The 13,602-nt window shown below is 50.6% G+C and overlaps 1 protein-coding gene across 1 annotated transcript; it reads right to left on the minus strand.

Annotated features, from left to right (window-relative positions):
* Positions 1-3,968: 3,968 nt before the first annotated feature.
* Positions 3,969-13,162, minus strand: NDUFB4 (NADH:ubiquinone oxidoreductase subunit B4). Its single transcript, XM_063956855.1, is given in 4 exon segments — positions 3,969-4,128; positions 11,795-11,860; positions 11,862-11,942; positions 12,941-13,162. Coding segments are annotated over 4 exon segments (387 nt in total). The 5' UTR covers positions 13,118-13,162; the 3' UTR covers positions 3,969-4,065.
* Positions 13,163-13,602: the final 440 nt, after the last annotated feature.

Here is a 13,602-nt window from a genome sequence, read left to right on the forward strand (position 1 = left end):
CCACCCACCAGTTCGGTGGCTGCAATCTACCTTGGGGAAATTGGACAGACTTTTGTGGTGGAGCCTTGAACTTGGACTTCAGGTGGACTATTTGAACATTGTGCACCCACGAAGAGGGGCCCACTACACTATGGATGAACTGTCTAGGCCGGAGCCTACACCCCCTAGGTAGCGTCCCCCTTCAACACAAGGGACTGCGGGGCCAGGACCCAAATCGTTGGGACATGGGTCCCTGGTTGACCCGCTTGAATGGGGGGGGGGGGGAGGAGTGTGGCCGGAGAGGCCTCAGCCACGTGGAATATGGCCGCCGCGGCACTGAAGGGGTTAACCCCTAGTGCCCGACGCCATGTTGCGGACAATAGGCACTTGGCGTCACTGTTAAACGTACTTACGGCGCTGGGCGCGGACTGTTTAAAAGTTTGTTTAATGATGTGTTTTAACATGTCATATGTAGTGCTCTGTGCACAATTGTAGGATTGCATGTTTAACTGTATTTATTTTATATTCAAGATGTGGTCATCTGTATATTTAAAGAGGAAAATGCACTTACTCTTATAGATGTCTGAATAATCATCTCTTATCCTCTGGAAATAGGACGTGGCATGCTAATGGCCCTGTCCTAGCAGAGAGGTGTGAAGGACAATGGGGGTCATTCCGAGTTGTTCGCTCGCAAGCTGCTTTTAGCAGCATTGCACACGCTAAGCCGCCGCCTACTGGGAGTGAATCTTAGCTTCTTAAAATTGAGAACGAAAGATTCGCATTATTGCGAAAATACATCTCTGTGCAGTTTCTGAGTAGCTCGAGACTTACTCGGCATCTGCGATCAGTTCAGTGCTTGTCGTTCCTGGTTTGACGTCACAAACACACCCAGCGTTCGCCCAGACACTCCTCCGTTTCTCCAGCCACTCCCGCGTTTTTCCCAGAAACTATAGCGTTTTTACCCACACACCCATAAAACGGCCTGTTTCCGCCCAGAAACACCCACTTCCTGTCAATCACATTACGATCACCAGAACGAAGAAAAAAACGTGAGTAAAATTCCTAACTGCATAGCAAATTTACTTGGCGCAGTCGCAGTGCGGACATTGCGCATGCGCACTAAGCGGAAAATCGCTGCAATGCGAAAAAATTTACAGAGCGAACAACTCGGAATGACCACCAATACCTTTTGATGTGTAAGTTCCTTAGAGAGAGATGCTAATCACTGGGTCTATGGGCTTGGAACTTGTTTCATGTACCTGATTTGGTTGATGTGCGAGCCCTGAATGGCCGATGCAGGAAGGAAGACTGTTTGTTTGTATTGTAGCCTTCCTGTTGTAATCTCAAACACTGGGTTTGCCTGGAGATGTGACTGAGACAGAAAGATTTGTATTTTGAAGCTATGTGATAATTTATCAATAGTGAATGTTAATCTGATACCAAACGTCTGTCACAGGAAGGAGGATATTCTTTTATTGCACTTATATCCTTGTAAAATGTGATTTATTGGTATTTTGTAAAATAACCTGATTGGTTGGAGAAGACAGGGAGGGCTTACCCCCCTGTGATACTGTGTGGAAAATTGACATAAAAAGGAGACCTGCGTGCCTCCAGAGTTGTAGTTGTACCATCTTATTCTGCTGGAACATCTTGCTGTATGCTGTTGCCCCTAGCAATAGGGAAGGGTTCTCTTTAGAACTATATTTGAGCAAATAAACATCATTGCCTCAAGAAGATTGCTTCATCTTGTGACCAACAGGGTTATGCCAAACATAGCCCCGTCCTCCGGCTGTCCAGGGAAGCACCTAACGTCTCCAAGTTCCGCCTTCCGCCAGCTACCAGTAGAGGCCTAGCAAGTGGCTAGTGGGGATTCGTCAACACCACACAGGTGTGGTAAGGCAGTGCGTCGGCACATACAGAGCAGAACCGTGGTTCCAAACGCCACGGCAGGTTAGGAGTTTGGTGGTGGCAGCATAAACCCGCCCACAACGCAGTGGGTGGAGTCAGTAACAGGCGGTTACTGACGGTAAGCGGGAATCCCCTATGTGGTCAGGCCTCGTGTGACCTAACCCTCCATTCTGTGCACAGGAGACGGGACGCGAAAGCGGCGAGTGCTTTCGTACGGAACCGTCCTGTCACATTTCACTTGCGATTCTGTGAGGAGACCTGCAAAACATGCACTGGGTGGGGTCCTGAGGACCGAGTTTGAGAACCTGTGCCCTAGATTAAAAATAGATCTTGACAACACACAAGCGGTCATTCCATTCGCACACAAAAGGCATTACTGACGGCAAATTCAGTCATTGTTACACACATCCCTACTCTCAGGAAGGAACAGACTAATACTCAATTTGAATTTTTTTTAAAACCAGTTTCTAACGGCCTACGGATTCAAGATGGAATCAATATAATCGGTCATTGCAGGCCTAGACCCGGGGGAGTTCAGGGTGTCTATGGACATAAAGGATGGGTACCTTTTATCCTGATTTGGACTCCTCACCAAGCATACTTACCATTCATACTGGTGAAAGATCATTACCAGTTGGGGCCTCACCATTCCATACATCACCAGTCCTGAGAATTTTTTACAAAGATCAGGGTGATAACGGGTGCAAGTTTAAGACTGTTAGGGGTCACGATCATACCTTATCTAGACGATCTGCTGATCTAGGCCCCCTCTCAAACAGTTGATAAAGGATACTCAAACGACTCATCAATTTCTCACTCAGCATAGGTGGATTGTGAATTTCAAGAAATCCGACATAATGCTAACTCAAAGGATTCGAATCCTAAGCCTCATCTTGAACACAGTAGCAAGATCCAGGACATACAGAGGCTGGTGGCTCAGGTACAGAAGGTTTCCCTACACCTCTGTGTACAACTTCTCCGGAAAATGGTGCCATCTTTGGAGGCTCTACAGTGCACTCCCGACCATTCCAGATGACTCTCATTGCTCAAGGAGCAGAGTCGCACTGGTTTCTATATCGCACTAATAGTGGTGGTCGTTATAGATGAATTTCGCAGCGGGTAACGGATTTGGTAATTGGGATTGGAAGATCCTCACAACGGATGCCAGTCTCAGAGGTTGGGGTGCTATGTTTTGGTGGAGGCGAGGGGAATCCTCCTTTTTAAGTATAACTGTTTGGCGGCACACTGTATATAAGCGCATCCGCTGTGATCACATCTTTACTTTGGTACACCGTGGAGCCTATAACAAACATATTTTAGCAAATCCGACCTGTGCTCCCTTGCCCTGGTGGATTCAGTGGTGTCCCTGTGCAGTACAGTGTCCACGCCAGCAGAGCGGTCTGTCTCCTGGGACCGCAACCAGATCGCGACTTACCAGCTGGTCCCACCTGGGGGACCCTCTTATCTCCTCCCTGATGTGCAGCTACGCAATCCATGAGAGCGGCGGCGGTGTGTGACTGAACTCCGGTGCGCCTCCGCCGCAAGTACCTGGGAACCAGGCCGCGGGAGTATGCAGCGCTGCTGGGGGAGGTGATGGAGCCGCAGCACAGAATGTCAGACTGATATAAAAGTGCTGCGGCCCTTGAAGTCTTCAAAATAAGCTCTTTGCCACCTGTTCATGACCTCTGCAGGCACCAACTTACAAACTGGGCTCCAGTGCCTGGAGGCGGGGTTATAGAGGAGGCGGTGCAATGCATCCTGGGAACAGTCAAAGATTTAGCCTGTTGGTGCCTCGGCTCAAGATCCAGCTCTACACTCCAATGTTTTTTCCTGTGGAATACCAGTGTACCTCACTGCAGAAATACATATTAACTCTGTCTCCCTATACACATACCTGTGCTCTAGCTGTAGAGAAACTATTGCCTGCCCCCCACTGGTGAATACAATGTTTCTGAAGACACCCAATCCCGCCCCCCCCCCCCCCCCCCCCCCATTTCTTGCACTTGGTCCTTTACTAATGATGTCACAGGGCAAAGGTCGGTCAGTAAGTCACACGTTACAGTATTTACTACACACACCGCTGGAAATATATTACAGGTTTATTTTAATAATATGGACAATGACCATAGTGAGGAATAATTTGAAAGAATAGTTAATGCAGTCCTGAGAGGTAGGGTATCAGCTGGACAGGGCAAACGGGCGCTCATATTTACCCTCTTTGATCAGCTTCTCACGATTCTCCTGCAAGGAGAGGGAAAGATTAAGGTTAGGTCATCACAGGCAGCAGACTCGCTCGGCAGGGGAACTTACACTCTATTGGAAGGTTCAAAGCAAGCTGCAATAAAAGGTGGGTCACAGTGTCATAGAACCAGCTGAACACAAACTTAAATGCTGCACAGTAAGATTAGGGCTGAGGGGGAAACCCATTGCTAAACTGCAGTTCATCCTGTCCACACAGGGGGCACCACTGCCTTCAGGAGCCACCATTTTCATGGACCACTACAGCTGTGTCACCTATAGAAGGCCATACAGGCTGCAATTCTGGTGACCGGTGTACAGCGCAGGAGCTGCAAAACAATTCCTACACACTGCCAAAATCCAGTGTTCTGTACTCAACTGGAGGTGGACTGAAGAAAGTGGTGGACAGCACTTCCAACCCCCTCCAATCATGGGGTCACCTTCTCACCCTGGAGCACATTCCCGTTAGGGTCATCTTGATTTTCTTCTATGTGCTAGCCCCCTCCACACGAGCGGTCAAATTTTCCTTACAGCAGTAAGTTGCCATTATTTACAGTGTCTAGTGATTTCCATGGCAACCACAGTTACATGACATTATGCAGAGAAAATAAGATTTTACTTACCGATAAATCTATTTCTCGGAGTCCGTAGTGGATGCTGGGGTTCCTGAAAGGACCATGGGGAATAGCGGCTCCGCAGGAGACAGGGCACAAAAAGTAAAGCTTTTTCCGATCAGGTGGTGTGCACTGGCTCCTCCCCCTATGACCCTCCTCCAGACTCCAGTTAGGTACTGTGCCCGGACGAGCGTACACAATAAGGGAGGATTTTGAATCCCGGGTAAGACTCATACCAGCCACACCAATCACACCGTACAACTTGTGATCTAAACCCAGTTAACAGTATGATAACAGTGGAGCCTCTGAAAGATGGCTTCCAACAACAATAACCCGAATAAGTTAACAATAACTATGTACAATTTATGCAGATAATCCGCACTTGGGATGGGCGCCCAGCATCCACTACGGACTCCGAGAAATAGATTTATCGGTAAGTAAAATCTTATTTTCTCTATCGTCCTAGTGGATGCTGGGGTTCCTGAAAGGACCATGGGGATTATACCAAAGCTCCCAAACGGGCGGGAGAGTGCGGATGACTCTGCAGCACCGAATGAGAGAACTCCAGGTCCTCCTTAGCCAGAGTATCAAATTTGTAAAATTTTACAAACGTGTTCTCCCCTGACCACGTAGCTGCTCGGCAAAGTTGTAATGCCGAGACCCCTCGGGCAGCCGCCCAAGATGAGCCCACTTTCCTTGTGGAGTGGGCCTTTACAGATTTAGGCTGTGGCAGGCCTGCCACAGAATGTGCCAGTTGGATTGTGCTACAGATCCAACGAGCAATCGTCTGCTTAGACGCAGGAGCACCCATCTTGTTGGGTGCATACAATATAAACAACGAGTCAGATTTTCTGACTCCAGCTGTTCTTGCAATATATATTTTTAATGCTCTGACAACGTCCAGTAACTTGGAGTCCTCCAAGTCACTTGTAGCCGCAGGCACTACAATAGGCTGGTTCAGATGAAATGCTGACACCACCTTAGGGAGAAAATGCGGACGAGTCCGCAGTTCTGCCCTGTCCGAATGGAAAATCAGATATGGGCTTTTGTAAGATAAAGCTGCCAATTCTGACACTCTCCTGGCAGAAGCCAGGGCTAGAAGCATGGTCACTTTCCAAGTGAGATATTTCAAATCCACCTTATTTAGTGGTTCAAACCAATGAGATTTTAGAAAATCCAAAACTACATTGAGATCCCACGGTGCCACTGGAGGCACCACAGGAGGCTGTATATGCAGCACTCCCTTCACAAAGGTCTGGACTTCAGGGACTGAAGCCAATTCTTTTTGAAAGAAAATCGACAGGGCCGAAATTTGAACCTTAATAGATCCCAATTTGAGACCCATAGACAATCCTGATTGCAGGAAATGTAGGAATCGACCCAGTTGAAATTCCTCCGTCGGAGCACTCCGATCTTCGCACCACGCAACATATTTTCGCCAAATTCGGTGATAATGTTGCACGGTTACTTCTTTCCTTGCTTTAATCAAAGTAGGAATGACTTCTTCCGGCATGCCTTTTTCCATTAGGATCCGGCGTTCAACCGCCATGCCGTCAAACGCAGCCGCGGTAAGTCTTGAAACAGACAGGGACCCTGCTGAAGCAAGTCCCTCCTTAGAGGTAGAGGCCACGGATCTTCCGTGATCATCTCTTGAAGTTCCGGGTACCAAGTCCTTCTTGGCCAATCCGGAACCACTAGTATCGTTCTTACGCCTCTTTGCCGTATAATTCTCAATACTTTTGGTATGAGAGGCAGAGGAGGAAACACATACACCGACTGGTACACCCAAGGCGTTACCAGCGCGTCCACAGCTATTGCCTGCGGATCTCTTGACCTGGCGCAATACCTGTCCAGTTTTTTGTTGAGGCGAGACGCCATCATGTCCACCATTGGTCTTTCCCAACGGGTTACCAGCATGTGGAAGACTTCTGGATGAAGTCCCCACTCTCCCGGGTGAAGATCGTGTCTGCTGAGGAAGTCTGCTTCCCAGTTGTCCACTCCCGGGATGAACACTGCTGATAGCGCTATCACATGATTCTCTGCCCAGCGAAGAATCCTTGCAGCTTCTGCCATTGCACTCCTGCTTCTTGTGCCGCCCTGTCTGTTCACATGGGCGACTGCCGTGATGTTGTCCGACTGGATCAACACCGGTTTTCCCTGAAGCAGAGGTTCTGCCTGGCTTAGAGCATTGTATATTGCTCTTAGTTCCAGAATGTTTATGTGAAGAGACGTTTCCAGGCTCGTCCATACTCCCTGGAAGTTTCTTCCTTGTGTGACTGCTCCCCAGCCTCTCAGGCTGGCGTCCGTGGTCACCAGGATCCAATCCTGTATGCCGAATCTGCGGCCCTCCAATAGATGAGGACTCTGCAACCACCACAGAAGAGACACCCTTGTCCTTGGAGACAGGGTTATCCGTAGGTGCATCTGAAGATGCGACCCTGACCATTTGTCCAACAGATCCCTTTGGAAAATTCTTGCGTGGAATCTGCCGAATGGAATTGCTTCGTAAGAAGCCACCATTTTTCCCAGGACTCTTGTGCATTGATGTACAGACACCTTTCCTGGTTTTAGGAGGTTCCTGACAAGCTCGGATAACTCCTTGGCTTTTTCCTCGGGAGAAAAACCTTTTTCTGAACCGTGTCCAGAATCATCCCTAGGAACAGCAGACGAGTTGTCGGCATTAACTGGGATTTTGGAATATTCAGAATCCACCCGTGCTGTTTTAGCACTTCTTGAGACAGTGCTAATCCCATCTCTAGCTGTTCTCTGGACCTCGCCCTTATTAGGAGATCGTCCAAGTATGGGATAATTAATACGCCTTTTCTTCGAAGAAGAATCATCATCTCGGCCATTACCTTTGTAAAGATCCGAGGTGCCGTGGACAATCCGAACGGCAGCGTCTGAAACTGATAGTGACAGTTTTGTACAACGAACCTGAGGTACCCCTGGTGTGAGGGGTAAATTGGAACGTGGAGATACGCATCCTTGATGTCCAAGGATACCATAAAGTCCCCCTCTTCCAGGTTCGCTATCACTGTTCTGAGTGACTCCATTTTGAACTTGAACTTCTTTATGTACAGGTTCAAGGACTTCAGATTTAGAATAGGCCTTACCGAGCCATCCGGCTTCGGTACCACAAAAAGAGTGGAATAATACCCCTTCCCTTGTTGTAGAAGAGGTACCTTGACTATCACCTGCTGAGAGTACAGCTTGTGAATGGCTTCCAAAACCGTCTCCCTTTCGGAGGGGGACGTTGGTAAAGCAGACTTCAGGAAACGGCGAGGTGGATCCGTCTCTAATTCCAACCTGTACCCTTGAGATATTATCTGCAGGATCCAGGGATCTACCTGCGAGTGAGCCCACTGCGCGCTGTAATTTTTGAGACGACCGCCCACCATCCCCGATTCCGCTTGAGGAGCCCCAGCGTCATGCTGAGGCTTTTGTAGAAGCCGGGGAGGGCTTCTGTTCCTGGGAAGGAGCTGCGTGTTGCTGTCTCTTCCCTCGACCTTTGCCTCGTGGCAGATATGAATAGCCCTTTGCTCTCTTATTTTTAAAGGAACGAAAGGGCTGCGGTTGAAAAGTCGGTGCCTTTTTCTGTGGGGGAGTGACTTGAGGTAGAAAGGTGGATTTCCCGGCAGTAGCCGTGGCCACCAAATCTGATAGACCGACTCCAAATAACTCCTCCCCTTTATACGGCAAAACTTCCATATGCCGTTTTGAATCCGCATCACCTGACCACTGTCGCGTCCATAAAGCTCTTCTGGCCGAAATGGACATAGCACTTACCCGTGATGCCAGTGTGCAGATATCCCTCTGTGCATCACGCATATAAAGAAATGCATCCTTTATTTGTTCTAACGACAGTAAAATATTGTCCCTGTCCAGGGTATCAATATTTTCAATCAGGGACTCTGACCAAACTACCCCAGCACTGCCCATCCAGGCAGTCGCTACAGCTGGTCGTAGTATAACACCTGCATGCGTGTATATACTTTTTTGGATATTTTCCATCCTCCTATCTGATGGATCTTTAAGTGCGGCCGTCTCAGGAGAGGGTAACGCCACTTGTTTAGATAAGCGTGTTAGCGCCTTGTCCACCCTAGGAGGTGTTTCCCAGTGCTCCCTAACCTCTGGCGGGAAAGGGTATAATGCCAATAATTTCTTTGAAATTATCAGTTTTTTATCAGGGGCAACCCACGCTTCATTACACACGTCATTTAATTCTTCTGATTCAGGAAAAACTATAGGTAGTTTTTTCATACCCCACATAATACCCTGTTTAGTGGTACCTGTAGTATCAGCTAAATGTAACGCCTCCTTCATTGCCAAAATCATATAACGTGTGGCCCTACTGGAAAATACGGTTGATTCGTCACCGTCACCACTGGAGTCATCGCCTGTGTCTGGGTCTGTGTCGACCGACTGAGGCAAAGGGCGTTTCACAGCCCCTGACGGTGTTTGAGTCGCCTGGACAGGCACTAATTGATTGTCCGGCCGCCTCATGTCGTCAAACGACTGCTTTAGCGTGTTGACACTATCCCGTAGTTCCATAAATAAAGGCATCCATTCCGGTGTCGACTCCCTAGGGGGTGACATCCTCATATTTGGCAATTGCTCCGCCTCCACACCAATATCGTCCTCATACATGTCGACACACACGTACCGACACACAGCAGACACACAGGGAATGCTCCTAACGAAGACAGGACCCACTAGCCCTTTGGGGAGACAGAGGGAGAGTTTGCCAGCACACACCAAAAGCGCTATATATATATCAGGGATAGCCTTATAATAAGTGCTCCCTTATAGCTGCTTTGTTATATCAAATTATCGCCATAAATGTGCCCCCCCCTCTCTGTTTTACCCTGTTTCTGTAGTGCAGTGCAGGGGAGAGACTTGGGAGCCGTCCTGACCAGCGGAACTGTGAGAGGAAATGGCGCCGTGTGCTGAGGAGATAGGCCCCGCCCCTTTTCTGGCGGGCTCGTCTCCCCGCTATTTAGAGAAATTAGGCAGGGGTTAAATATCTCCATATAGCCTCTAGGGCTATATGTGAGGTATTTTTAGCCTTTATAGGTATCATTTTGCCTCCCAGGGCGCCCCCCTCCAGCGCCCTGCACCCTCAGTGACTGCCGTGTGAAGTGTGCTGAGAGGAAAATGGCGCACAGCTTGCAGTGCTGTGCGCTACCTTTTAAAGACTGCAGGAGTCTTCAGCCGCCGATTCTGGACCTCTTCTGTCTTCAGCATCTGCAAGGGGGCCGGCGGCGTGGCTCCGGTGACCATCCAGGCTGTACCCGTGATCGTCCCTCTGGAGCTTGATGTCCAGTAGCCAAGAAGCCAATCCATCCTGCACGCAGGTGAGTTGACTCCTTCTCCCCTCAGTCCCTCGCTGCAGTGATCCTGTTGCCAGCAGGAATCACTGTAAAATAAAAAACCTAGCTAAACTTTTTCTAAGCAGCTCTTTAGGAGAGCCACCTAGATTGCACCCTTCTCGGCCGGGCACAAAAAATCTAACTGGAGTCTGGAGGAGGGTCATAGGGGGAGGAGCCAGTGCACACCACCTGATCGGAAAAAGCTTTACTTTTTGTGCCCTGTCTCCTGCGGAGCCGCTATTCCCCATGGTCCTTTCAGGAACCCCAGCATCCACTAGGACGATAGAGAAATAAACACACGTAATGCGCAGAGAGACTTTGGAAGGGTTACAGCATAATCCCCCCCCCCCCCCCTTCCCCTCGACCTTCTCTCCACTTTGCCATCTCTTGAGCTTCCTAAGAATAATAAAACTTTTCGTAGAAGCAGTCACTGTAATCTGCACACAGAACACTGAGTTGTGGTCAGCATCATATAAAAAAAGTTACAATCCCCCCCCCCCCCCCCCCCTCTCTTCATAAGATATATTTTTAGGAAGTGCCATTTTAAATTATTGATGGTTATTAAGGTAACGTGTGAACCTTTGGAGGCTGGATGGCTACGGATATACATACCACCACCACTAGCTGTCTGAGGGCCCCCGCTACTGCGGGAGAGGGACACAGAGGGTGAAAGCAGCAGCGCAGCGAGGACTGTACAGTAATAGTAATGTATGAGCCTGTTAGCGCTTGGTGGCCGGTAAGTGTAACAGGCAGGCTCTGCGGCAGTTGGAACAAATGTGTTGAACAAATGCGCTGCCTAAAACAATGCCGCCTGCTTGAAAAATACAGGAATCCTCATCAAATTCCAAAAAAAGCAAAATAAAACATAAATTTAACAAGTGAACTGAACTGATGCTTTAAGTTACGTTTCTTGACACTGTTTCAGTAAAGGTCTAGTGCATTGCAGCCTCTGCCAACCCATTAAGAAAACTCTAAACTTAAAGCATCAGTTCAGCCTTGAAGACATCAGAAGGGGCTGGCCTGAGCTTCCTGTCCACTACCTGTTTGGAATATCTATTGTTCTAATAAAAGTTCAGCCTTGAAGACATCAGAAGGGGGCTGGCCTGAGCTTCCTGTCCACTACCTGTTTGGAATATCTATTGTTCTAATAAAAAAAGAATACTACCTCCTGATTGATCTACATGGTGTATTGGAATTTTAGAACACTGATTGTGACACTTCTGGAATACCCTCCTGACTATATGGTGGTTTTGAGGATCTAAGAACTTAGTCTGTGATATCCTTGGAATCATCCTTCACCTTGAGGATATTTTTCATGTAGGTTCTTTGCGCCCACTTGTTAAATTTAGGCTCTGCGGCAGTGGCAGCTCCAGAGGTGGGACTGCAGCACAGGCCAAAACTCAAATAGGGGAGTCACACCCAATGCCAGGGAGTCCCAGCCAGCGATGTTGGGCAGCGTTTGGGGGAGGGGAGTTGGTGCGGTGCTCCTTTTTGAATTTTGGACTGTGCTGCTGCCCCGCCTCTGGAACCGAGACTTCTCAGTGTAATGATGTTATGTGCGAAAGACATGCGGCGTACACAGAGGCGGATCCGCTACTGAATTACACCCGACGTAACCAGGCTCCGCCGACATGCACTGGATGATGGGGAGAGGATCCCAGTCTCCCATCACACTGGGTTTCTTACCCGGTCTCTGGTGATTATGGTGTAGAAGAAGAAGAATGGGACCGTCGCCCAGAACAGGCCCTTCAAGGGACACCTTGGGCGTTGCTCTGAAGTTGGGGTAAATGTTATGACTCCGGGCGTACATCCAACGGGTCACAGCTGGATCTTCCTAAAGCAGACAGAGAGAGAGCCGTCACTGCAGCGGCGGAGCTGGTGTCACATCTGCACCACGGTCTACCGGGCTCTTACTCTACACGCTGACTGCAATACGTATGAGGTACTCCCTAACGCTGGGGTCACCCAAACACCCTGCAATTCCTCCAGGTCCTGTGCCATAGGTCACCCTACACCTGGCCTACTCACTCCACTGTCTGCCCAGTAAGGGCACCGGTGCCACCTCCTCACCCCTGTGTTACACCACCACCCCTCAAGGTTCAACCTGCCTCCTGGTGCCCCTACTTACCCAAAGGTGCACCTACCCCCCCCCCCCACCCCGAATTTCCCCCCAGTGCCCCCTCCTCATCGCTCTGCCTGCCTCCTGGGCCCACCTCTCCTCACCCCCCCTCGGTTTTGCTCCCGCCTTCACACCCTCCCTCACTGTGGCCCCCTCTTCTCCCCGCAGTGCGGCCCCCTCCTCTCCCCCTCCCTCACTGTGGCCCCCTCCTCTCCCCCTCCCTCACTGTGGCCCCCTCCTCTCCCCCTCCCTCACTGTGGCCCCCTCTTCTCCCCACAGTGCGACCCCCTCCTCTCCCCCTCCTCACTGTGGCCCCCTCCTCTCCCCCTCCCTCACTGTGGCCCCCTCTTCTCCCCGCAGTGCGACCCCCTCCTCTCCCCCTCCCTCACTGTGGCCCCCTCCTCTCCCCCTCCCCTCCCTGTGGCCCCCTCCTCTCCCCACTCCCTCACTGTGGCCCCCTCCCCTCCCTCACTGTGGCCCCCTCCTCTCCCCCTCCCCTCCCTCACTGTGGCCCCCACTCCCTCACTGTGGCCCCCACTCCCTCACAGTGGCCCCCACTCCCTCACAGTGGCCCCCACTCCCTCACAGTGGCCCCCTCCTCTCCCCACTCCCTCACAGTGGCCCCCTCCTCTCCCCTCACTGTGGCCCCCTCCTCTCCCCCTCCCTCACTGTGGCCCCCTCCTCTCCCCTCACTGTGGCCCCCTCCTCCTCACCAGCTGGCTGGGCCTGTAGGGGTCGTTGAGTTTGAGCTGGTAGTCCCACTTGGTGCGGGCCCTGAGGGCCTGTCTCTGCTCCTGCAGCCGCCGCTGCTCCGGGGTCTGCTCATAGTACCGGGCCGGGTCCAGCCCCTCCGGCCGGCTGGCTAGCGGGCTCTCCTTGTACTCCACCATGACACAAGGACACCGGAAGCTCCAACAAGCGCAACTTTATCAGCAGCTCAGACACAGACAGAGCGCAGTGCCGGCGGCCACCGCTAGAGGGAGCGTCAGCGTCACCTGCAGTCTCCGCAGCGGCCGCTGGAGGGCACACGGAGCTCACGGAACGCTGCTGGGAGACGCCGGTGACGTCGCTGCTCAGCTGCTACAATGTAACACAAGGGGAGAGCAGAGCCTATCATCATACCTCCCAACCTCATACCTCCCGACTCATCATACCTCCCAACCTCATACCTCCCGACTCATCATGCCTCCCAACATCATACTTCCAACTCATCATACCTCCCAGCATCATACCTCCCAACCTCATACCTCCCGACTCACCATACCTCCCAACCTCATACCTCCCGACTCATCATGCCTCCCAACATCATATTTCCAACTCATAACTTACAACCTCATACCACCTAACCTCATACCTCCCAACATCACACCTCCCA

The sequence above is a fragment of the Pseudophryne corroboree genome, chromosome 2 (assembly GCF_028390025.1).
Source record: "Pseudophryne corroboree isolate aPseCor3 chromosome 2, aPseCor3.hap2, whole genome shotgun sequence".
Lineage (NCBI taxonomy): Eukaryota > Metazoa > Chordata > Amphibia > Anura > Myobatrachidae > Pseudophryne > Pseudophryne corroboree.